At 38.2% G+C, this 26084-nt stretch overlaps 1 protein-coding gene across 1 annotated transcript; it reads left to right on the forward strand.

The window, feature by feature from the left end:
• The first annotated feature begins 17462 nt into the window (after positions 1–17462).
• LOC139707801 (piggyBac transposable element-derived protein 1-like) lies at positions 17463–24348 on the forward strand. The gene is made up of 3 exons (XM_071619679.1): positions 17463–17554; positions 19792–19815; positions 23595–24348. Exons 1-3 carry the CDS (start codon positions 17463–17465, stop codon positions 24346–24348), a joined length of 870 nt encoding a protein of 289 aa, XP_071475780.1.
• The last annotated feature ends 1736 nt before the right edge of the window (positions 24349–26084 follow it).

Genomic DNA, 26084 nt, shown 5'->3' on the forward strand with positions numbered 1-26084 from the left:
AAAGAGGATCCTATTACATGCTAATGTGATGGTGCCTTTTGGATCTGCTTTGGGTGTCCTGTGTAGACTGGCAGAGTTGTGACAGTGGTCTACTTTATGCTTGGAATATAGCCATTGATGCTCTGCCACTACAACTTATTTTTTAAATGGAAATGTTTCTTTCTCTTTCTCTCTCCCTGCTCCTCCACTCTCCCTGCTCCTCCCTAATTTCTCCCCATCCCTAATTTCAGGAGAAATAGGATCACCTTTCTTCCCCATCCTAGGCAGATTTATCTATCCTTGAGTACACACCCACCTTAGGAAGAAAGCAATACAGACTTTGGGGATGATACCAGAAGATTTCAGAAATGATTGTCTCCAAAATTAACAAGTGAATTACAACTAACATTTGAATCACCTCTATAAAAGCCCCCTGTTCCTGCTGAGGACAGAATCACAGCCTCTGGGACAGGAGTTCTGTGTTTCTCCTTTGCTAGCAAAGCAATAATCCTTTTTTTCCCCTTTTTCTCAAAGCCGTGTACTCGACATTGATTGGCATTGGGGACAAAGATAAAGCTTTCAGCAACAGAGTGGGGCTTCTTTGCTTCAAGGCCCTTATTACTTACAGGTATTTGTCTTATCTTAAGATCTTGTTTTAAGTACTTGCTTTTAGTCTTTAAGCCCCCATAAGCTATCACTAGATTTTTTTTCACCTTTTTAAAAATGTTCTCTGCAAATTCTAGCTATTCAGTTGATGAACTATCTTCCTCAAAGGTACGCATTCTCTCTTCTGTTTCTCTGTTGGGATCAACTCTAGTCTATATTATGCACAGATTAGAGGAGGATTTTTTTTAAAGGGTGTGTAATTTTCTGCTTGGGATTAAAATAGAAAATGAATGCCTCCACTTATCTACTTTCAAAGTAAATGCAAAGCCAAACTTCCTCCTCTCTTCCCCAACATAATATCAGCTTAGAATCAGAAAAATGGATTGGTTATTTCGGGCCCAATATCCAATAGCTATATTAAGATCCAAGAAGTAGGAGGCAAGTCAATTTAGAGGTTATCACAGTGTAGTGAAACAAAAAAAAAAAAAGTAGTTTTTAGAGTCAGAAAAATCATGTGCTTGGTAAATTTCTCTCTCTCTAGCTCCTCCTCTAAGCCTTTATAACAGAATGGTGGTATTCATTTTTTTGTTCTTAAACTCAGTAATGGGAACTCTTCACTGGTGTTTGAGTAAATATGCCACTTCTAGCAAAAAAAAAAAAAAAAGGGGGGGATGTAATGCTAGATTCATGGGACCCCAATAGACCGCCAGGAGCCAAATCCGATGCAATCACAACAGAGTCTTTATTGCAAGCTCGAGCCTGGACTCACAACTGTTTCCAACACAGCGTTCCCAGGGAGTGAGCCCTGGTCCTTTGTTCAGCGAGATTTTATAGGTTTTTTGGGGGATACTCTATGCGTCACAACATCACACAGCAAATCATTTCATATCGCAGGAAAATCAAACAACAACTCTTAACATTGATTAGCACATTCACTGGCGGGAACAAGTTGGGTAAGGGTGATTGGTTAGTACAAGAGGTGGATACATTTGAACTGATTGGTTTAAGCTGTTCTGAGTGTACATGCTAAACTACACGGTTTCCTAACGTGTTATCAATCAAACTACTGGGAGGGTCACCTGGTATTTCAGGTATTTTCCAAGTCTCATGCTGATTGGTGGTTGCTAGGGGGTTGCTATGGGTCCTCACCTAACTGAGTCAGGGACATCTGGCGCTGCAGATCTCTTCTGCAGCTCAAGAACAGGAGTGTTCTGCCAGTAGTCAGAGCCAGATTAGGGAATCCTAATGCCCTGTTATTTACAGACAAACAACTCAGCAGGGTGGGTATGTGCCTATGTGGTATGTGCTCTGTGGGTTTTTCCAAGGACAAGGGTCACACCCCCTCCCTTTGGACCCCCTTAGAAGCTGGTTTCTCAAAAATGGAGCCAGTTTCTCAGGACCAGTGTGTGTGAAAGGCTGTCCCTCTGGTTGCATGCAGAGTGCCTACTTAGTGTGCAGACCTTGTCCCATCATAGAGTACTTTGAGAATCTAATCAAAGCTGTATTCCTAAAAAAAATAAACAACCACAGCACAAAAACTGTCATAAAACTTCATTCTCAAAGGCTTTAAACATGTTCCAACTTCAGAACCTGGGCAGTGTGAATTCTCTTGCAGTGAAAAGGAATCAGCAGCAACTTGGGATTTAGAACTATTCAAGTAGAGAGGACAGTAATGTCACAGCTTTCAGCTGAGAATCAAGCAACCAACTTTGCCATGAATTCACTTTGCCAAGTTATTTAAAAGGTTTGGGTTAAAAAAAAAAATGAGAGGAATGATTAATCAAAGTAATCTTCAGGGTTTTTTGTTGTTGTTTTAATCCTGAGTTTTTACCATTCTGTCTTGGTCTGTCTCTACTTTATAAATTTCAATGTTGGTGTTATAGACTAAGCCTTATGTCCTCTAAACATCCAGATGCTGAAGCTCTAACCACTAGTGTGGCTATATTTGGAGATGGGGCATCCAAGGAAGTAGTAGAGGTTAAACAAGGTCATAAAGATGGGACTATTATTGTAGATCATTTTCCTTATGAGAACCCTCCACTGGAACATGCATAAAGAGGTCATGTCACTTTAAATGCTTTTAATGTATTGTTAAAACACACTTTTCTAAATACAGCCATGTGAATCACTGTGATGCCTAAGCTCTTGTGACCCAAAAGCTCAAGAACAGGAGTGTTCTGCCAGTAGTCAGAGCCAGATTAGGGAATCCTAATGCCCTAAATTAAATAAAATATTATGGCCTTTTAAAAAAAAGATTATTTTAATAGAAAATATGATAATAACATGAACAAGTTTAACAAAATTTTTTTAAGTATTCCCTTTTTTAGACAATCTGGCATCTTAAACTTTTTTTATTATTATTATATTGCACTATAGAGCAAGACATCTAAAAGCAAAAGATTTATTTAATTGTAAAACTACCTAAAACACATCCTTGAACTATGTCAACTTTTGTCATAAATGGCTTGATAATTAATATAGTAAATTAATATTCTCACTTCTCTATTTTTAAAAAATTCTAGGTATAAAACTTTCATTAGAAAGTTTCAGCCCAGAATCATAGCCTTTGTGACAGGAGTCCCCTGTGTTTCTCCTTTGCTGGCAAAGCAGTAAACCCTTTATTTTTTCCTTTTTCTCAAAACTGTGTCCTCATTATTGGATTGGCATCAGGGACAAGGACTAACCTTTTGGCAACAAATTTGGCAACCCATATGGGACCCAAGAGCAGCCCCCACTCCAGCTTTTTTGGGCAGGCCTGACTCTCCAAGGACCCCTACTTCCATGCTGAGGATTCATGGTGCTGGTGAGTTTGTTGAGCGCCAACTGCTGAAGAAATTGGGAGACAGTGTGAGGTTGCCTCAGACCAAACCAGAGGAGCTCTAGAGGTTAAATGAGGTCATAAAGATGGGACTGTTATTGTAGATTATTATGTATGTGAGTAAAGGGAGGGACTGGGGGACTATCCCAGCAGCTGCCAAGCTCTTTTTGCTTTGAGAAACTCCTGTCTTCTCTCCCTGAACCGCACAAGTTGCTCCATCAGTTGGTCTACTTTGAGAAAGTAGAAGCTACCTAGGAGCCCTGAGCTACTAGTCATCTCCTTAGCATTCGCAGGGACTAGAAATCTCATGAAATATGAATTTGATACCTCTAAATTACTAAAGACACTATGAGAAGACCTGTCCTCTTTGTAGTCTAAAAAAAGTGACCCAATAAACAACTGTGTCCATGTGTCTGCACTATATTGTTCATACAATATAAAAGAGAATTCTGATCCACTGGAGATTATATTCTCCAGAACACCAATTTAAGTAAATTCTCCTGAATCTGTGAAACTGTTAAGAAATTTAAGCCTATATTTTATCAAGAAAAAAAAATACAATACTGAGGGGATACCAGATAACTAATGAGTCTAATTTGTAGAAAGATAAAAATTACTATTAAAAAAAAGTATGTGTTGCTCTTTTATTTTTTTAAATTTATTTTTAAGTTTTAGGTGGACACAATATCTTTATTTTGCATTTATGTGGTGCTGAGGATCGAACCCAGTGCCTCATGCATGCTAGGCAAGCACTCTACCACTGAGCCACAACCCCAACCTGTGTTGCTCTTTTAAAAATGTGTGCTACTTATGCAAGTCAGTCTGCATCTTCATTAATTTAGGAAACAACAGCAGAATTAAAATGATTTGGGTAGCAAATGGACTCCTCAGAATGTTTCCTTAGCTTTAAGCAGTTAATTCAATATTTGCAAACTACAAGGATTTCTGCATCCTGTTAGAGAGCAAATGGTATCTGCAAAATATTGAATGAACATGAATGACTGTGGGTTCAGAAAAACAAATGAATTTCTGTATTGAAGAGCACTGGAGGCTAGCAGGATTATTCTTACTATTTTCACTGCTTGTGATGAGAGGGGGAGAAAGAAAACCCAGTCTTAGAATCTCCATTACTTGTTGGCACTGATCACAAACATAGGACCACCCATGGAGAGCCAACACAGAAGTTTGTTTTTATTATAATTGTTTTCTTAGGGAGTGGAGAGAGTGTGAATGGTTTAGGTAAAGGGTGGGAGTGAAAATGTTTATAAAGGAACATAAATATAAGGAGTTCTTAAGTAACTTCCTCTGAATGAATCTGACTAACCTGGCGGGCGTTTAGTTGGCTCCCATGCAATCCATCAAACCAGGAAGTGGGTCAGCCAGACCTGGGTAGACAAGACAATTGGTAGGTATGGAAATAATCAAAGGGCTTCTGTCAATCAGTGGGGTGTGGAGGAGGTTATAAAATGTCTTAGACTTAAAATGTTGCCTGCCATATCTCAGAGGCTCTCCCCATCTTTTCATCTTCCTTGACTTCACTGACCCAAGTAGGTGTGTATGGAAAGAAGCAGATCATAAAGAAAGTAGAGATTTTCAATACGACATAAAATGTACTACATACATAAAGCTAAACAGAGGAGAAATACAGTTAGATTAAATATGATACAAGGAGCTGGGTATGGTAGTGCACACATGTAGTCCCAGTGGCTGGGGAGGCTGAGGTAGGAGGATTTTGAATTCAAAGCCAGCATCAGCAATTCAGCGAAGCCCTAAGCAACTTAGTGAGACCCTGTCTCTAAATAAGATAAAGAAAAACTGCTGGGGCTGTGGCTCAGTGGTTAAGTGCCCCTGAGTTCACTCCCTGGTACCAAATAAATAAAATGTGATGATCCTTTGTTAAAAATATTATTCCTCCCAGATTAATCCTAAAAGATTCTAGTTATAAATAGCCAAGTTTTAGTTACCAGTGAATATGAGGGTATACTTCTTTGAATAAAGTAGCAAATCCTAAAGGTGCGGGCTACTGACTCTATAGTCCATCTTACTCTTGGACAATCCTTAATGATACTTTGAGGATTCTGATACAAGGCTCAGAGTTGTACACCTTCCCACAATTATTGTCTACCTTTTAGAAAATTCAGCTAAACCATTTAATGACTTTTAAATTCTACTACGTTCAGCTACCACCCACCACTTTCCAGGTTAACTCATTAGGAATAGTATGAGTGCATACAATGTAACCTGTGATCTTTCTACTGAATTCAGTACCAACAATCCTCTCCTACTTGAATTCATACCATGTTACATTCTTATCTAATGAAGGCCTAGTCCCTTACTCCTCAATTTCTTTACAGTCTTCTTTATAGTTTTTTTATTCCCTATCACATTTTTAAAAATATTTTTTAGTTGTCAATGGACCTTTATTTTATTGATTTGTATGTGGAGCTGAGAATCGAACACAGTGACTCACACATTACACTGCTTGGGTCTGAGCCTAATAGTTACATGGTGATATTAAAGACAATGGGAGAGAAAATGAGAAGAGAGATTGTAAGAGAGCTAAAAACATGTGAACATTATAGGAAATTAATAGAAAATATATAAAATGAATAAGCCAAGACATAGCATAAGCATAATATCTAAAAAGTAATAAGATAATACCTGAATCAAAAAACTAAGAGCTAGAGTTTTTTCTGGAGGGTAGGCACATGGGGCACAATTTTCTCAATTATGAAATTAAGGATTGTCCAAGAGTAAGATGGACTATAGGATTGTGGAGATAACTCAGAGGTACATCATGGGTTTAGCATGTGCCAAGCCCTGGATTCAGTTCTCAGCAACAAAAAGATTGTCTTATTTGAAAATAAAACTCTGTGCATTTTTTCAGAAAAGTAACTTAATTTTGAAATAAGTCAACTCTACATATTTTCCCACTCATAGACTGTGAAAAGCAGCTCTATCACGAGAGTGGTAACCAGAAGGAGGAACAGGAAGGGCTTCTGGAGGGAGACTGATGACTTCATTTGAGTGATGTTTACAGGTTTGGGGTATAGACTGGGGGACACACTACTAAAATTTAAATCTGAAGACCAGGGCTTCAGCCGCATATAGCCAGTTCTCTGCTGCTCACCTGGGTCTTGCACAAACTGAATTAACCAAATCCCACCCCCACATCACCTCCTCTGATATCATCTCTCTCAATGGGTGGCATTATCATCAACCCACTCACCTCAGCTAGAAATCTGGAATCATCCTTGAGTATTTCCTTTTACTTATTCCCAATATGTCCCAGGTTCTGCTGATATGGTTACTTAAATGTTTTCATATGCACCTTTATCCATTTCCAGTTGCCTGATTCAGTCTTTTATCATTCAGTTCCTTAATTACAATAGTCCTGTCTACAGTTTTGTCTCTCTCAATTCTACCCTTCACTTAGTCACCAGAAAGATCTTGTCATGTTTACCCTTCAATCAACTCAGTGGTTCTAACCCTTTGTGTAGGTTTGGGTGTGTGGGTACATAATTGTAGAAAAGGAAAAATTTTGGAGATGCTAACGTAGAGATTAAAAGATTTAAAGAAACCCTGAATAATTACAAATCAATTATTAGCATAATATCACAATTTTTGCATTCATTCATCCAATCAAAGAATAATTATTGGGCACCACTGTTATGTGCACAGGGGGTTCTGCAAAGCAATAGAGTCTCTGTTCTTCAGTAGCTGACACTCCAGGGGAGGGGGAGAGAGACATTTAAACAGATAGATAGCAATCAGTACTATGAAGAAATTAGCCCCCAAATCTGGGTAGGTTATTTTAGCCAGTCAAGTTCTCAGTGATTAAGTGACATATGAATAGACTTTTGAAAGAAGTGAGAGTCACGTGGGCATCTAAAAAAAAAAAAAAGGTGTATCAGAAAGAAGAAGCCGTCCATGCAGATATCCTGAAATAGAAGTGCTTGGAGTGTTTGAGGAGCAGCCAGGAGCCCAGGTGGTTGGAGAATAGTGAACAAGAAGGAAACTAGTAAAGGTGATGTGAGAGAGGAAGTCATGCAATGGATCACCAAGGAAGTTGACCTGGAACTTATCCTAAAAGTGATGGAAATTCTCTAGTGACTTGAACAGAACTGTGAGGAGAACTGAACCTACAATCTAAATCTGTCTACCCTTTTGATTTTTACAAATTGAAGCCTCTGGTATAAATCTTCCGTCCTTTCCCTGCTGTGTTTGTGAAGAGAGGTATCTTAATGTTTGTAATTTTATGGAGTGAGTTTGAATGGAAGGAGAGAACAGGGGAAGTCTGCAGGCCAGGATAGGTTCCATTCTCTCTTAATGCACAAACACGCCTAAGATAAAAGATCATTAAAAAAAAAAAAAAAAAAAAAAAACTTCACTCATTGCTGACAGAGAGATTCTACTTACTTACATTTCTTTAAGCTTATTCTAAGAATGTTGATATTAATATGCATGATAGATTATGCAAAGAGAACCTGCATTTCCTCTTTCCACCCCTGCTCTGGGTTATATTACAAAGCATTCCTGAGATGACTAACAACAAAGAGTACTATGCTCCAAATTATTTTTTCCCCCACATTGTGGACTGACTTCTCCACGTGGAAGAAAAGATAATTGATGGTATTTCCTGATTACATACTCCATCTCTAAGACAAAAATAAAGAGAACTCTTCTCCAGTTTTAATTTTAAAATTCCAAAAGGAAAACTTCCGGATGCCCTGGCTGGGATCATGTTCATCCTTGGCTCAATCCCTGTGGCTAGAGGAATGAATGAGTCATTCTGACAGGCCAGGTCCAGATGGGGGCCCATCCCAGCCCTGGGGAGAAGGTACTATAATGGACGGGCCCAGCAGGAAGGGAAAAGGAGACAGGACAGCAAATGTATTCGTATCTCCTATGTATGGTAAGTAAAACCATTGACCATCTAAAGAAAACCCACTTCTCCAGCACTACTATGTTCCACTCATTACTTCAAATTTTATTCTCCAGAAATACAGCAGAGTAGCTCAGAGAATAAATTTTGAGTTTAGCAGATTTAGGTTTGTATAAATTTACCATTTACTAATTATGTGATGGGTAATTTTTTTAACCTCTCTGAGCTTTAGTTTCTTGATTTCTTAAGCCGGGTAAATTAGAAACTAAAGAAAATAACACAAGTTAAACACATAAGGTGGCAGGTATGAGATTTTAGGGAATGGATAAGTTACACACCCCTTTTCTTCCTTCAGTTTTTTTTTTTTTTTTTTTTAAATCAGAGAGATGCCCAGGAATCAGGACAAAGAAAACACCTCTTTTAAAATTGCCAGATCACATTCATCCCTAGGGCTAGGGATGTGGCTCATTGGTTGAGTATCCTTGAGTTCAATCCCCAGTAACCACCCCCCCACCTCCAAAATTGTCAGATCACATCTTTCTGGTCAGAATTCTGCAAAGGTTTCCCATTTCACAGAATAAACCGCAAAGTCATCATAGTAAACGGCAAAGTCATTATAGCCACGCAAGGCCCTGACATCATCTTCCCCACCCGACCCCCCGCCCAAGCCCTGTCACCTCTCTTCCTTGTCTCCTGTGGTTTCCCTCTTGCTCATTTTACACAGCCACACTGGCCTCGTCACTCTTCCTCAAACTTTCAGGAAATCTCCTGACTTGAGTCCTCTTTCTTTGCTTTTCCAACTGTCAAGAGCACTCTAGGCTTGAGCCTGCACTAAGTGGCTTGCTCCCCAGGAAGGGAAGGAAATGGACCTGGGTGGGTCTCTGCCCTCCCAGAACTGACAGGCTAGTGGGGAGGGAAGCATTCAACATGAGACAAACACAAGATAGGATCTTAATGTGTGATGAATGTTGTGGTAGAAACGTCTGTACTCCTAAGGGGAAACCATGGAGTATGGGATTCTAAAGGGAAGCAAGACAAGAGGAGGAGCCACATAAGGAACTGTCACTGAAGATGAGAACGGCATGCAAATGACCTAGAAAACACAGATCATGCCCCATTACCCAGCATAGCAGTGATGGAGCAATGATGAATAGCCACCCAAGAGCCAGGGAGACAGGTAGGAAGTGTCTGCAATGTCTAGTCACATCCCTGTTGCCAAAGATGGGAATTCAGGAGCAGGAATTCAGTATGTGTGGAAATGCAATTGAAAGGGAGCCAGTCTGATAGGATAAAGCATGATTTACTGAGAGCTAATCTTTAGAGCTTCTCATTAACCTTGCTTCTTAGGGAAGATTGTCCTTAGAACAAAGAGGGTCTCATTCTTTCCCTCTCTGTAAGAATACAAATAAGTAAGGATGACATTATTTTAGGCATAAAATATTTGGATATTCTCAAAATTACTTTTTAAAACTCTTTAAAGCTTTAAAAACTGTATACCGATTCTTGTTTACCTTTTCCTACTAGTGACATCTTATGCTAATGTATGAAATGTCAAAAACAGGAAATTTACACTCTTTTGTTGTTGGGGGGGGAGGGTTGTGTACCAGAGATTAAACTCAGGGGCACTCGACCACTGAGCCACATCCTCAGCCCTACTTTGTATTTATTTAGAGTCAGGGTCTCACTGAGATTGCTTAGCTCCTTGCCATTGCTGAGGCTGGCTTTGAACTCGCAATCCTCCTGCCTCAGCCTCCGGAGCCACTGGGATTACAGGCGTGCACCACCACACCCAGTTCACATTGTTAATTAAGCTAAAGACCTTTTCAGTTTTCACCAGCTTTTACTTACGTGTGTATGTGTGTACTGCTTTGCAATTTGATACCATGTACAGGTTTATATGGTCACCATCAAACTGTTCTATGAACATAAAGGAATACCATAAACTTCTCTTTCATAGTCACACCTTTGTAGTCCTGCCTCTATCCCTGAAAGCCTCTGATCTATTTGCCACATTTAGAGTTTTGCAATTTCAATCATGTTATGTAAATGGAATTATACAGTATGTGACCTTTGGAGATTGGCTTTTTTCACTAAGTATGATAACTCTGAGGTCCATCCTCGTTGCTGCAGATAACAAAATCTCATTCTTTTTTATTGCTAAGTAGTACTCTATTACATGGACATACCGGAGTTTGTTTAACCACTGATCCATTGAAAGACATTTTAGTTGATTCCTCTCAAATTTATTTTTAAAATTAGCAACCCTCAGATCAAATGAAAGCATTTTTATAACTTCCAGTACATCTCAGCAATGATTGGATCACTGGGAGTTGCTGAACAAGATGAATGCAGTTGCAAGTAGAAACAGGTGATTCATGAAAGCTGCTACCATGTGTCACTCTGAATAAATATGACTTTGCAAGGATGACTTTTAAAATTTCCTAAACACTAATTAGTTGAGAACTTATGCTTCAGAAACACCCAGCCCCTGTATACAAAACAAACAAACAAACAAAAAACTCCTGCCAAAGATAGAAACAGATCAAAGATTGCATAAAGTACAATTTATTAGTGGTTTATGAACACAAGTGTGCCATGAGCAGCAGCAAGATAGAAGGTTATCTGATCCTCAAGACAGAAGGAAGGGTCTTAAATGCTAATTAGACAAAGGCCTGGCACTTCTCAAAAGGCACTAACTTGTTCAATGTCAGTGAAGAAAGCATCCAGACATCAGTATCTGACACAATGTGCTTTGCTGCCTCACTTTTCTCTGATGGAGGATTACTAGGGATTGAACCCAGGTACATGTTAGGCACACAGTCTACCAGAAGCTACACCCTCACTCCTCAGTTGATAATGACTTTGTCCTATAGGGCTTGGGATGGATGCCAGGGCCACCTGGGGGGCAAAATGGTGGTTGTAACCAAGATGGCTCGAGTCATTCCAAGCTGCACTCCAATACCTTAATTCTAAATTCTGTCCAGACTCGGGAGGCTGTGAGAGGAGCGAACCAGAAATGTGGGCCTGAGGCAGGCTGGGTTGGTCCAGTTGTTACATAAGAGTAAAGAGGAGAAGTGATGGGGGAAACGGTATGCAGGAAAGCAGAACCTCACCTTCCCCGAGGTTCTGAAACAGGAAAGGTGACCTCACAGGCAGCACCTACACTTCCCTTTTCCCTCAAGTCACTGGTGGCTTCTCTGTCACTATCATCTTGTGCCTGGATCATTTCATTACCTATTTCACAAAGTTCTCTATGAAAAGAAAAAAAAAATAGTGAAGTTCTATGTCGGAATAAGTTCAGAATACTGTGCCTTCTTAAAAAGAATTAACTAATTTCTGTACATTTGTAGGTAGCTTTAGCCCACCTTGGGTAAATAATTTGCCCTGCCCTACCTTCACCTTCAGCTGACAAAGGAGAATCAGCAACTTATTTTCCTAAAGACAATGAAATGGATTTAAAAAATCCTTGAATTGCTCTTTTCCTTATTTCATTAAAGGAGTGTTCTGTCAAAATATTCTTTGGGAAACAGATTTTCTATATCTATAGATAAATAAATACATTGTAAACACAGTCCTTTGTCTCCCTTAGTTCACGATTTTCTGGAGAGGAAAAAAACCTTCCTGAATGTATACAACATAAAGCATATGCCAATGATATTATGCAAGCAATTAAAAATAAATACGTATTGATTCTCTTCCTCAGAAAAATTTTCCATGCTGATCATATACATTTTATGTTGCTATAAGAGAATACCTAAAACTGGGTAATTGATAAAGAGGCTTATTTGGGCTCATGACTTTGAAGACCAGAAAGTTCAAGCTCTGGTGGCCATAATGGGTGAGGACCACTTATTGCTTCACCTCATGCTAGGAAAACAGAAGGTCAAATGATGCTTGTTAAAGAGAGATCATGTGTGAATGAGGAGAGCTGCCAGGCTCACAATCCATTCCTGTAAGAAATAACTCATTCTTCAAACTAATCTGGTTTAAGAAAACTAACCCAGTCTCAAGAGAAAGACATTAATGCATTCATGAGAGTAAAGGCCTCATCTCCCAACACTTTTACATTGGCAATCAAGTTTCAACATGAGTTTTGGTGGGGACAAACCTCACTGGAAGTATAGCATTCATTCACTCTACCTCAGTTCCTACTCCCATGATGATCACCCACAAAGAGTCATCAAACTATTAAACCAAAGACCATGCTCTGTGACCTTATCTTCCTATCTTCCCAGTCTGTTCAATGCCCACATGGAATCATTCCTGAATCTGCCTGGGCTTTCCAATCCTTTAACACTTCTACTCTCTCCTTTCCTTAGTTTCCTTCCATCTTGTATTCTCTCTTTTCAGAATAAATTTAAAATCCATTACCTCCATTCTTTTTCCAAAATCTTAAACTCCTCTATCCTCCTTTTCATTCCATTTTTATTGAAAAATCTCTAGAAGAAACTATCAACTTACTCAAAACTTTCTCCACATGGCTCCACCAATTCTCTGTACTTCCTTCATACTCATGCAGCAGAACTTAAAATTTAAATGAAAAAGCCCCCACAAGAGAGAGAGCTGGTACCTTTGCAAATTCATGATCACCAGATTCAAATGAAGCAGAGAGTGTAGAGTTCCTGGTACTCCCACAGTGCTTCATCATTTGACCTAGCAACTCACTTTCTGCTTTCCAAGAGGACTTTTGCACATTTTTCTCTCCTTAAGGTTCTGCCCTATCCCCATGCTGCCCTTTGTTCCCTGAGGATGACCTACTTCCAACTTAATAGAGAAAATAGAGGCCAGCAAAGATCAATTCCTACACATTCTTCCTATCACATAGAATATGTCCCTGTTCCTGCACCCACTCTAGCCTCCTTTGTTCCTGTTTCCTCAAATATCAGCACTCATCCCCACTTTAATCTAGTTTCAACCTGGATTCCCACACTTTTCCAAACCCAGCACCCTCCATTGCACCTTCTCTCTCTGGTCCCTACCACTTCCCTTCTAACCAGTTCTTCCCACCAGCACTTAGGTGTGCATGTTCATCTCAGTACAAAGCTTCTCCCTAAAGCCTAAAAAAAAAAAAGAAAGAAAGAAACAACAACAAAAGGAATCAAACAGAATAGGAGATTCCTCACACTATCATTGCCCGGTTTACGAGTCCCTGATGCTCTAAGAAGAAAAGGAATGGGATCACCAACAACATCCACACAGGGGTAGAGGAAGATTGTCAGAAAAGTGAATTTTAGAGTCTCTTTCAATAATAAAATTATGTTTTGATTGTGTTAATAAGTGCATTTTTTCAAAGTACCAGTTATTCAACATCTTTGAAGATTGGAGAAGGGAAACCAAGGAGACAGGCACACAGGCTCCTGTCAGAGGAGCAAGAAAAGAATGAAGAGTCAAAGGCAGAGCAGGTTTCAACATCATCAAATGAATTTCCCAGAGTGAATGACAAGGATAATGACTTTTCCTTGTTTCATGCTAAACTTTTGTAATCAATGATCCATTTTTTAAATACCCCTACACCCAATATTCTTTTCAATAATGTTTTTTTCTAGGTTCCTGATCCAAATTGAGAGAAAGATTCCTGGTTTCATAGTTTGCAGAATTTGCTTTCTTCTCCTTTATGGAAAATCATTAATTAAGGTGAAGGCTGAGGCACCAACAGAGTATGGCCCCATGCTATTGCTCAGAAAATTCCAGAAAACAAGAGCATGGCTCAGCTCCTTTTCTGATGAAAACTACAACCGAGAAGGAAAGAGCCTTCATAGGTCAATGGAGACGCTTTGGATCTTCAGACAACTTAGGAGAAAGTCATGATGTTATTCTCCAAAGCAGAAATTATTCTTTTAAAAAATACTATCTAGGTCATTTTTTATTTCACACGCTGGTTTTATTAGCTTGCTAGGTTGCCGTAATAAAATACCACTAACAGAATTTTTTTTTTTTTTAAGCCCCAGAAACTAGAATTCCAAGATTAAGGTGTTTGTTGTCAGGTTTGGTTTCTTCTGCAGCCTCATTCTTTGTCTGATGGATGGTCCTTCCTTCTCACCATGGTCTTTCCTCTGTGCTCACAAAATGTCTGTGTCCCAACCGCACCATCTCATAAAGACACTAGTCATATTGGCTAGGACCTAACAAACTCATTTGATATTATTTACTCCTTTTAAAGCCCTACCTTAAAGGGTAGGGCTTTAAAGGGTAGGGCTTTAAAAGAAGTAAATAATATCAATCATCATATTCTGAAATACTGGGAGTAGGACTTCCATATAGGGACTTCAGAGCAATAAATTCAGCCTCACATACCCTGAAAATCAATTCCATACGGTAGAGTGATTTATACAGTCAAATTAGGATGATTCATGAAAGTAGTAGATATTTCACAGGAATGAATATAGTTATATAATTCACCAAACAATATATTTTAAAGAAATTAGAAAAACGGTACACTATCTTAAGTTTAAAAACTTGCCCAGGAGGAAATACCACCTACCTAATAAACAGTAACACTTACAATCAGGTTGCCTTAACTTTCAGCCAACTTATCTGCTGACATGAGTTTTCTGGCCTTGGGTCAGCTCCTCTGCTCCTCATGGCAACAGGGAGTTGTGGTATCTGCTGGGCTCATCCCAGTCAGGATTCCTCAAACAAAAGCCCTTGGAGGTGTGCATACTGTTTGCTTTTTACAGCACTGCATGGCAACAGGATTTGGTGTCTCCCTCACTTTAGGAACACCTTTCCACACCCTGCATATGGCTTTCTAAGAGAAGGACATTTTCCACATATCCTGCTTATGTATCTTAGTAGCTGATTATACCCATGTTTGTTTCCAAAATATTGCCCGTTACAACTTGCATAACTTGGAAGTAGATACATGGGCTCATTATGCGAAAGTCTACATTCACATGAAAATTTGTCACCCTTTCCTGCAGGCATCCAGTTGCAATGCCCTGCCCTTCTGAACCATTCATAGGGTTTGGGAGGGCATGCAATAGCAGAGTATACACACACCATTGCCATCCCTGAAGAACTGGCTGATCTTCAAGCTCCCCAAGGGAATCTTCTATTAGGAGGTGGGGAGGGAAACCCTAGCTAGATTACTCCAAGAATTCCTCTGGAGAGCTGGGTGATGCCATAACCTGCCACGTAGGACGAGACTCTGCCTAGAAACAGGGAAAGCCAAACAACCATGCAAACAAAAATCCTCTTTATTAATGCAAAATCATTACACTAATGATCATCAAAAGTGAATGAATATGTGAATATTAACTCCAAATCAAACATCTCCCCTGATTTCTAATCAATAATATATATATTGTATTTTGGAATTCGGACCTAGAAAATTCATTTTTCCCAAAGAGAAGATAGGAGAGAGACACTTTTGTTCTGATACTATAAACGATATAACACTTTTTTTTTTTTTTTGTATCAGGGATTGAACCCAGGGACTTAACCACTGAGCCACATCCCCAGCCTTTTTTATATTTTAATTTGAGACTGGGTCTCACTAAGTTGCTTGGGGCCTCAATGTGCTGCGGAGACTGGCTTTGAAGTTGCGATCCTACTGCCTCAGGCTTCAAGTTGCTGGGATTATAGGCATGTGCCACTGTGCCACATGATCCATTTTTCCAATCATGGTAGAAAATTATGTATCCCAAAATATATACAGACATGTGAAAATATTCACCCTTTCAGCCTTCAGGTAATTTGGAGATCCTCTGCTTTCAACCATGTCCCTTAAAATAATTGCATCATTCTGTTCATGCTATAATATAATAAAAAGTAAGAAGCCCTGTTGTAACTAACCATATTTTCCTCTTTTTTTCCTTTATATGCTAGGCAAATGTCAAGTTCAACCACAATGATTGTCATAGTTAGAACATTTTTTGTTTTCTTTTCTCCCTTTGCTGTGATTTTCTATTTTATTAACTTTATCTTTTTGCAAATAAATCAAATCCTTTGTGGGGGGAACAAGGTAAAAATTTCTATTCATGGTACTAGAGAAGATGATTTATGAAATATAGTCACACAAACATTACTCTGGCTGCTTAGCAAATAACAGTGATGATCTTTTATAAATCATGAAGTACACTACAGTTGAGCTTATGCTTTTAAATCTAATTCACAATTGTTTCTCCATCTAGTCACTATTATAATGTTCAGAAATGAATATCTAATGAATCTGCATTATATCAATAATATTCAGTTAATATGGGCAGTGCCTTATTGAACAAAAACACAGTTAATGTGTACTGGTATAGAGCAGCAGAGATTTGGGCCATGTCAGAGTCTTCTGAGATGAAGAACTTGAAAAATATAATTCATTTAAAATAAACCCTTCATTTCTCTCTTCTATATTCCACTTTTGAATACTCTCTACTTTTTGCCACAGTTTATTATAGATGGCATTATTGACCTTGGGTCACCTCCTCTGCTCCTCATGGCAACAGTGGGTTGTAGTATTTGCATCATGGTATCAAAGAAATAACTGTAATAAATAGTTCTATCATGTTCTAGAATAATAAAATATCACTTGACCTCATTTCTCCTATTACTGGTACACAAGAACACAGCAAGACTATTAAATTTGTCTAACTACTATAAAATAGATGAGATCAAAGGTAAAATAGAAAACATATCCAGCAATGTGATTCATTGTTTATAGGAATTAAACAAACTTCCAATTAAGAAAAGCCCAACTATTCCTGGTGAGTTCATAAATAAACTGTGTTCTAGATATATGATGATACAAGAAGAAAGGAATAGCATGCTAATGTTTTTCCAATGTGGGCCAGTTACAAAGATCAATTCAGTAAATCTGAAATATGGTTTAACTGAATATGGTTTAATACCTTTAACAGTAGATGGATTACCTATTCTTAGGAAAATAGTCCAGAAAAAAAAATATATATATATATATAATCTTTGAAGCATAGAATAATAATGAATGTGAGATTTTTATTCATTTTAATAAATGTTTAGGGTTCTGAGATTCAATTCTACGTATTGAAGGAAAAACCATAAATTTTAAAAGCAAACAAAGCTAGAGGTAGAATTGAAATTTAAAGACTTATCATTTTAATTAAGATATAAATCTAAGCAAAAATGATACTTCATCTCCAAGTAAAAGTAGATATGTCAGTGTTTTCACTTAACCATAGTGTCTCATATATGCTAAATACCATAATGTTAGAAGATAACATTGATGTGGTTGTTGCTGCTGCTGCTGCTGTTGTTATCATCATCATCATCATCATCATCATCTCCAGTATCACCCTGTCAAGCTCCTTTCCCAGGAATCTTCCATTTAAAACCATTTTAGATCCTGGTGTCTTGCAAAATTTTCTTAATTCTTCTCCTGCAATATCAACCATGGGAACAGTGGGTGATATCCCAGTGATAATAATGATGGTGCTGACAGTATGATAATGGTAACAATAAAAATAAAACCCTAAAACAAACAGCTTGTGAAGAGTGATTATGGGAGTTTGGAGAATGTTTATATGGTATCATGGCCAAGAGACCCAGGACTGCTTCAGTCTAGTGTTTGACCAGTCATTGCTTCTCTAATAATGTCTGCAAAGAAGAAAATACACACATGGATCAATGGAAAACATCAAAAACAGTTATTGGCTTTTATAAAATGGATCTGTGTTTGCATTCTAATGCAGAGACATCCAGTTATTCAGGTTAGTAAATGTGCCTGGCAAAGTGCCTTTCTCATCAGTTTAGGGACAAACCCACATCTCAAGGTCTTACTAACATCACATTGTCTACTTGGTACAAGAAACCAAAGGGATGAGGTTCTTGTAGGTATTAAGAAGGACAAAGAAAGAAAGTGGGATGGTGAGGACTCCCACTGAAAAAGATCTCTTAACAATTTCCCTGGCTTATTTCCTGGAATCAGAGGAAGAAGGAGTCTCACAATTGGGTGCAGGACCTATTAATACACCATAACTCCATTCACAAGGTGGTTCAACAATGTCTAGGACTTGGCTCCAACCAGGTTAGTGCTCCCTTGGAAGAAGAAATAAGAGACCCCTTTCTACTTTGTTTCTCAATCAGCAGTTCAGTAACTCACTAAGCATATAAACTAAAGAGAAATGAAAAGTAGCTCTATAACACATAAAAGAATGATAATTGTCCAAAAAAATGAAAAATAATAATAAAATTGTGAAGTCTTGACTTTTAAGCAATCTAACAAATTATCTTTTTATGAACTGGCAAGAAAGGCCCAACATTTATTAAAACAACAACAAAACAAAACAAAAATCTCTCCCTGGATTCAAGAGTTCTGGATGATATAAAAGAATTGATTAAAAAAAAAACTTGATTATTGGTCTAATTCTCAACCAATCAATCAAATATAGTAGTTAATGATCAATAAATATTTCTGTATACACAAAGATGGAAATCCTCCACAGCAACTTTGAAATTCAAAAAACAGGACAAAAGTTGGGGCTGGGGTTCAGGCTCAGTAGTAGAGCACTCGCCTCGCACGTGTGTGGCCCTAGTTTCGATTCTCAGCACCACTAAAAGTAAATAAATAAAATAAAGATTTTTTTTAAAAAAAGAAGAATATTTTTTAAAAAGAAAGAAAGAAAGGACAAAAGTCCATTTTTTTGAACGTGTGAAGTTAGCATAATGATCCCTGACTAACTATAACTATGAAAATAGCAAGCAACCAGAGGCACTTGATGCTCTTGCAAATTTCTGACCAATCAACCACTGTGTTAGTCAGCTTTTTGTTACTATGACCAAAACATCCAACAAGATCAATACAGGAGGAAAAGTTTATTTGGGCTCATGGTTTCAGAGGATCAGTCTATGGGCAACTGGTTCCATTGTTCTGGGCCTGAGATGAGGTAGAACATGATAGAAGAACGGCATGGCAGAGGAACTGCTCAGATCATGGCAGCTAGGAAGGAGAGAGAGAAAACAAGGAGCCAAAACCAAAATATAATCCCCAAGGGCACACCCCCCACCCCACCCCCAGTGACCTACTTCCTCTAGCCCTGCCTCATATACCTACAGTTACCATCCAGTAAACCATCTAAATTATTAATTCATCAAACGAATGAATTAGGTTACAGCTTTCATAATCTGGTTGTTTCACTTCTAAACATTCCTGCATTACCTAACCCATGAGCTTTTTGGAGATACATATCCAAACCATAGTAACCACCTTATTATCATATACATGGTTCTAAAATATGGCCATGATAGGCAATTTTACTCTCACCTTTTTTGTTGTGAACATTAAATACATTCTCAATAATTATAAGGAAAAGTACCAAAAACAAAACCCGGCACTTGTCTTATTTAAACACCAAAAATAAGAACATAAAGTTTGTCAGACATTACTTAATTCATTTTCATTGAGGTTTAATCATAACATTGTGAGCATCTCAAATATTTCTTGTAATATCGATTACACTTCAATTTTTTTTCATAGCTTTCTTTAAAAAAACAGACTTTATTTTTAAGGTTTTTTTTTTTTTTTCTTTTCTTTTAGGTTGGCAGCAAAATCGAAGGAAAGGTACAGAAATTTCCCACAGGTTCCTTGTCTCTTCCCTTGCCTAGACTCCTCCCTGATCAACATCCCTCACCAGAATGGAATATTTATTGCAAAAGTGTACATAAATATATATTATAAATTTGTTCAAGTTCATAGAATGCTCCATATATGTATAATATGTCAAAATACACTATACTGTCATGTATATCTAAAAAGAACAAATAAACAAACAAACTTAATAGAATGAACAATACAAAGCATCAACCCTAATGTGAACTATGAACTGTGGGTAATAACATGTTAATATAGGTTCATTGATTGTTCAGACAGTTTAAAACTGGTTCTAGATCGTAAAAGGGAAGTAAAATTGGCTCAGGCTCCTGTATTCTTTTATTGTATCAAAAAATACAATCTATAGGGCAAAGTATTGTTACAAGGTGATTAGCACAGTGTAGATATAGTAAGATGATATCATCGGGATAGAAAAGGGAAATAGTGGGGGAAGGAGGAAGAGTTATAGGAAGGATTCAAGAAGAAGGTGGAAAAAGTTGTCTTTTTTTCAGCGTGACTAAGAGAACCAGATGAACAAGGCAGGTATGAGGTATGGCAAAGGTGAAGGAAATATTGCAAATGGAGAGGAAAGATATATATACATACCCGAAGGCATGGCAAAGTCTGGTGTACTTGGGAGTTGACAAAAGAAAAAATTCAGCTAAGAGAATGGGAGGGAATGTATCAAAACAATTAAATGGTAAGCAGGTGGTGAAAATAACCCACGGGAAGGAATTTGAAGTTAATTCCCTCATGATTTCTTTTTTTGGTTTGTTTGTGGTGCTAGGGATTGAACCCAGGGCCTTGTGCATTCGAGGCAAGCACGCTACCAACTGAACAGTATCCCTGGCCCCTTCGATGATTTTTAAGGGAGGAATTGGTAACGGTTAATTTGGTGTATTTTAAAATAGAGAAAGGAAATAAATAAAAAAGGACATTGTAAAAATTAGTGAGCTAACTAAACTTTGGCAATAGAAATAGAGAAAATGTTTAGGGGATAAAAGAACAGGATACAGGGACATATTAAATGTTGAGAGTGAAGAAGCAGGAATCTTATGAGATGAACCCCTACTATGCTGCATTAAAGAAATATAATAGGGAAGATCAAATTAGTGGGGGAAATCTGTGAGTTCCAACTTTTCGAATATTGAGTTTGAGATGCTTCTGGGACAACCAGGGGGGGTTATTCTATTATCAGTTAGGTAAAGGGAAAGAAGCCTGTGGCCAGGAAAGAGATATGGGGGAGATGCTGATTTGTTAGTCATTGACATTCAGTTGGCAATGCAGGTTAACAGGATTGGAAAAGACAGCCTAGGGGGAAAATGTAAACGGAAGAGAAGTGAATCATTCTCATTACTTAATAGCTGAGTAATCAAATGGGATTCTCTGATCTGTCTACTGATTGTAATAAAAGAAAAAAAATATAGGGGGTGTGGCTCAGTGAGAGAGAACATGCATGAGAAGCTCAGGATTTGATTCCAGCATCACAAGAAGAAAAGGAAGGAAAAAAAAAAAACAGGGCTGAATTGAATTGCATCCAAAAGACAAGGTGGTCTTTTGAGTGTCTTCTAGCAGAGTGGAAAAGCAGTTTCCTGGTCTTCTTTCCCCTTGAGTTTTTCCTAGTCTTTCTAGCCCCTTGCCTTTAAGGTTTGTACCTGATCTACTGGCCCCTCATAACTGGTCTCTCTGCTTCTGATAAGCCTCTTTCTAATCCACCCCACACATTATTTTCCAGTCTTTATAAACACTATTTATTTATCTATATATTTATTTATTTATGTATCTTTTTTGGTACTAGAGATTGAACCCAGGGGCACTTAACCACTGAGCCATCTCCCCAGCCCATTTTACTGCAATAAACACTATTTAATTTCCTATCATCTTACTCCCTCTGCCCTCCACCCAGCCATATACACATTTCTCAAAAATATTCAGTCAATAAATTGCAGGCATTTTACAGAATGGACAGTGCTTTCTTTGGGGGATAGATAAATCAGGGTTTGAGCATCAGTTCCTTTAACAAGTATTATATTGGACCATGTGGAACTCCTACTCTTATAAGTTGAAAGTGATTGAACATCAGAAGTTTCATATGGTTCAACCTGATAACTTTGGGAGCCCACATGCAAGTCAAATAAACCTCTCAGAAATTAACTCCAAAGACATCATATGTCCCCTAGCAAAAGATGGCTTTAGCCCATCTGGTTAGCAATTTCTTTTTCCTTGGGAAGAAATCAGAAATATGAAAAGAAAAATTCCTTCTCTTTGGGTTAAGATAGAAATGTCAATAGAGGAAAGAATTTGGGGCCCAGCAAATGTCATCAGGTAGATTCATTTGAGCAAGATTTCTTGTTCAGGCCTGGAGATAGAGAAGTTTTCTGATTGTCATTTTCCCATGGTCTACTACCAGTTATTTCCTTGGTCTTTTCTGAGAAAAGTATTATTTCTTTAGAAGTGTTAATATTATTTATTGGGCTGTGTAAATTCTTACTCAAGTCCCAGAACCACTCTCTTTCTTCTAAATAATTTTGTCTGCTTCTTATTGTGGATTTCATAATTTAACTCTCAGAAGCCAAACTCATAAAGATGATTCATTATGCTTTCATGTTTAATTTATGATTTATATTAATGGTTGGTGAACATTTTTAAAGCAGGAATTTGGTCATTGAGACAGAAGTTGAGAGAGAGAACATAGAATATCATCAATCAAAAGGAAAGAAGAGTAGCTCTAGGTACAGCAGGAGCAGGAATGGGGACATCAAGAGCCCCAAGACCTGCACCTTTTGCCCTACAATGTTCCCAGGGATCCACAGAATACATTATGCATTTCATGGTAATATCTGAGAATCTTCCAGCTTGATTGACTGTGGGAGACCAACCTTACACGTGACTGAGTCACACTCCCTGGCTGGGTGCTGAGGCGCTCAGTCACAGAAATGTGGCAGAGCTTTCCCCACCCTTCTTGGGTTTGAGGGTCAGTGTCTCGTGCATGGGTGTGTCTTGCTACAGCCCCATGGGTGAAGCTATGCTCACTCACCTGTTCCTTTGTAATATAACCCCTTGCCCTGTTTAGGATAGAATCTTCCATGGAAGTGCCTTGTGTGTGTCCCCTTCTCTTACTGTGCCCTTGGGTGTGGCCTACCCAGGTGTCAGTCAACCTGCTGACAGTGGACATCATGAAGATGTCAGCCCCCTGAAACCTGGCCCCTTGCCTCATTTGAATAGCTTCTCCTCAATAAAAGGGGTCAGTACGTGCTCTCGCTCTCTCTCTTCCTGTGTACCCTTAAGGTCAGAGGAGCCGTCACAGAGACCCCAAAGAAAAAGGTATTTGTGTCTCTTGTGTGGTTATTTTGTGCAGCCCAATTAGCCCAATGTAACTGGAATGACCCCTGAACCTTTTAATCACGAACAGAAACCCAGCAATTGACTTTCTTTCTTTCTTTTTTTTTAAAAATATTTTTTCTAGTTGTAGATGGACACAATATTTTTATGTATTTATTTTTTGTGGTGTTGAGGATCAAACACAGTGCCCTACACATACGAGATAGGTGTTCTACCACTGAGCTGCAACCCCAGTCCCCAGCTCGATTGACTTTCCCAGGTATATGCGTGTGTGTGTGTGTGTGTGTGTGTGTGTGTGTGTTCATCTGTGGTCTCCTTAGTCCCAATTCAGAAACCAGTAAGCAGAATCCATTGATAGAGCAAAACCCCTTTCCAATGACACCTTAAAAATGGTATGGTAACAACAGAGAGTGTGCACCCCACATCTCTTGTAACTCTTCTGTCCCTACTAAAAAGACAGTCTCAAATTTGAACACTCTAAAGGACCGTCATCCACCCTGTGACTCCTGGGCCCGAATGCACATTGCATCCTTGCAGTATGCAGCAGGAGACATTACCCGAAAAGGAAGAAAAAAAGACAAAGCTGGAGTGAGTGAACTGCTCCAAGGTCTTGCATTTTCTGATGACTCAGAAGTGGAGGAAGATGAGCCTGAGGCTCAGCCTCAAAAGAAGCTAAAGGTGTCAAGTGTCCCAGAAAAAAGTTGGACCAAAAGAGACATTAAGCCGAACTTTCCCAGCTGGTCGGCACTGGATTCTGGACTTTTAAATCTCAAGAGTGAAAAGTTGAACCCAGTAGAACTCTTTGAATTGTTTTTTGATGATGAAACATTCAACTTGATTGTCAATGAAACCATTAATTATGCTTCTCAGAAAAATGTTAACTTAGAAGTCACAGTTCAGGAAATGAGGTGTGTATTTGGTGTCCTGCTATGGAGTGGATTTGTAAGGCGTCCCAGAAGGGGGATGTACTGGGAAATCTCTGATGCTGATCAGAACCTGGTTCGAGATGCAATTAGAAGGGACAGATTTGAGTTGATTTTCTCATACCTGCATTTTGCAGATAATAGCCACCTAGATCAAAAAGATAAATTTTCAAAATTGAGACCTCTCATAAAGCAAATGAATAAAAATTTCCTCTTGTATGCTCCCCTAGAAGAATAAAAAAAAATGTTATGGTAAGTTGTAGAGTTGTTAATGATTGAAAACTTAATGGCTTTAAAGGTCAGAAAAACAGTGCATTAATTAATTTAGAAATCTGTATGTAGATACTGTTCACTTTTCATGCTTCTGTTCACAGATGCAGGAATTTAGAAGTACAAGTTGAATAACCCTTACCAAAATGCTTGGGGCCAGAAGTATTTTGATTGCAAATACTTTTTTAAATTTTTGAATATTTGTATATATGTATAATGAGATAATTTGGAGATGGCACCCAAGTCTACACACAAAATTCATTTGTGTTTCATATATACCTTATTTACATAGCCTGAAGGTAGTTTTATATAATATTTTTAGTATTTCTACATTCTGACTATAGTATAAGGTCAGGTGTGGAATTTTTCACTTGTGATATAATGTTAGTGAACAAAAGTCTCCGATTTTTGGAGCATTTCAGATTTCAGATTTTTGGACCAAGGATGCTCAGACTGTAGTTTAGAACAACAAAAGTTTGTTTTTTATTCCTTGTCCAATGCCAGATTGGTAGGCATCTTTCGTTATTGTCACTCAGGAACACAGACTGATGGGGGAATTATCCAGATAATATTTTATTATCGCTGGCATAGCAAAAGCAAAGGTGACTTATCATGCTCTAATGTAGAATCTTTGCTCAAATTTCACTGGCCACAGTAAGAGCTCTGGCATGTCCAGGTTTAAGAGAGAAGTGAAAAGTTACCCTACAGTATATCACAAAAGAGGACAGTGAGAAATAATAATACATTATTGCCTTTCATTTTATGAGTTCATTTTCTGAGAGATTCACCATTTCTGAGTTCCCATGAGGATGATTACCTGTCTTATTTCTTTACCAAGAAAGAGCCTATTCCTTTCTTAGGAATAAGTGACTGTATCCAACTTTCAAATTTTGATATGGTTCATAAGGATCCTCATCAAATATTATTTAGGTTAATATATTGGTTCTGTTATTGATATTCTGCAATCCTCTTTTGAGCTATAATATTTTAACACAAACCTTCCAAACTTGGGAAATCAATCCTTTAGCTTCAGGCAACAATCAGTATAAAAACACACTACCATAATCTTGAGGGAGATGATACACTCACTATTGGTTTCTAAGTAATTGAATCAATAAGATTTAAAACATCAGTGTTATTGTGCCTGTTTTCTAGCACTCACAACATGCAGCTGTCCTCTCTGTGAAAGCCATCCCTGGCCCTCCAGCTCTCCCCATAGGACATGACGTGGACGCCTATTGGCACTTGCTTCACTGACCCACACTTATCTGCACGCCTTTCTGCCTCATTAAGCTGTAAGCTCATTCATTCAACAAATATTTACTTTTAATTTGCTTTATACTTGTAGTCCTGCTTTTAACACAGGGCCTAACACAGATGAGAGATCATTGATATACATGAATTAATGAATAAATTGAATACACTTATTGTTGTTCTTATTTTTATAGTAGCAGCTAGGATTCTTGACTAATTCACTGAGAAATTTTCATTTTCTGGGGTTTGTTCTAAATGTTTTAAATATATTATCCCTCTAATCCTCATAATATTCCTAGGAGATTGGTATTATCCTTAACAGATAACTCCACTACATGGCTGATGTTCTATTTGCAATTAACTGATATTTGCTATAGGTTTGCATCCCTCCCATCAAATTCATATGTCTGAATCCCCAGGACTTCAGAATATGACTTCATTTGCTGGGAG

The sequence above is a fragment of the Marmota flaviventris genome, chromosome 12, assembly GCF_047511675.1.
Source record: "Marmota flaviventris isolate mMarFla1 chromosome 12, mMarFla1.hap1, whole genome shotgun sequence".
NCBI lineage: Eukaryota > Metazoa > Chordata > Mammalia > Rodentia > Sciuridae > Marmota > Marmota flaviventris.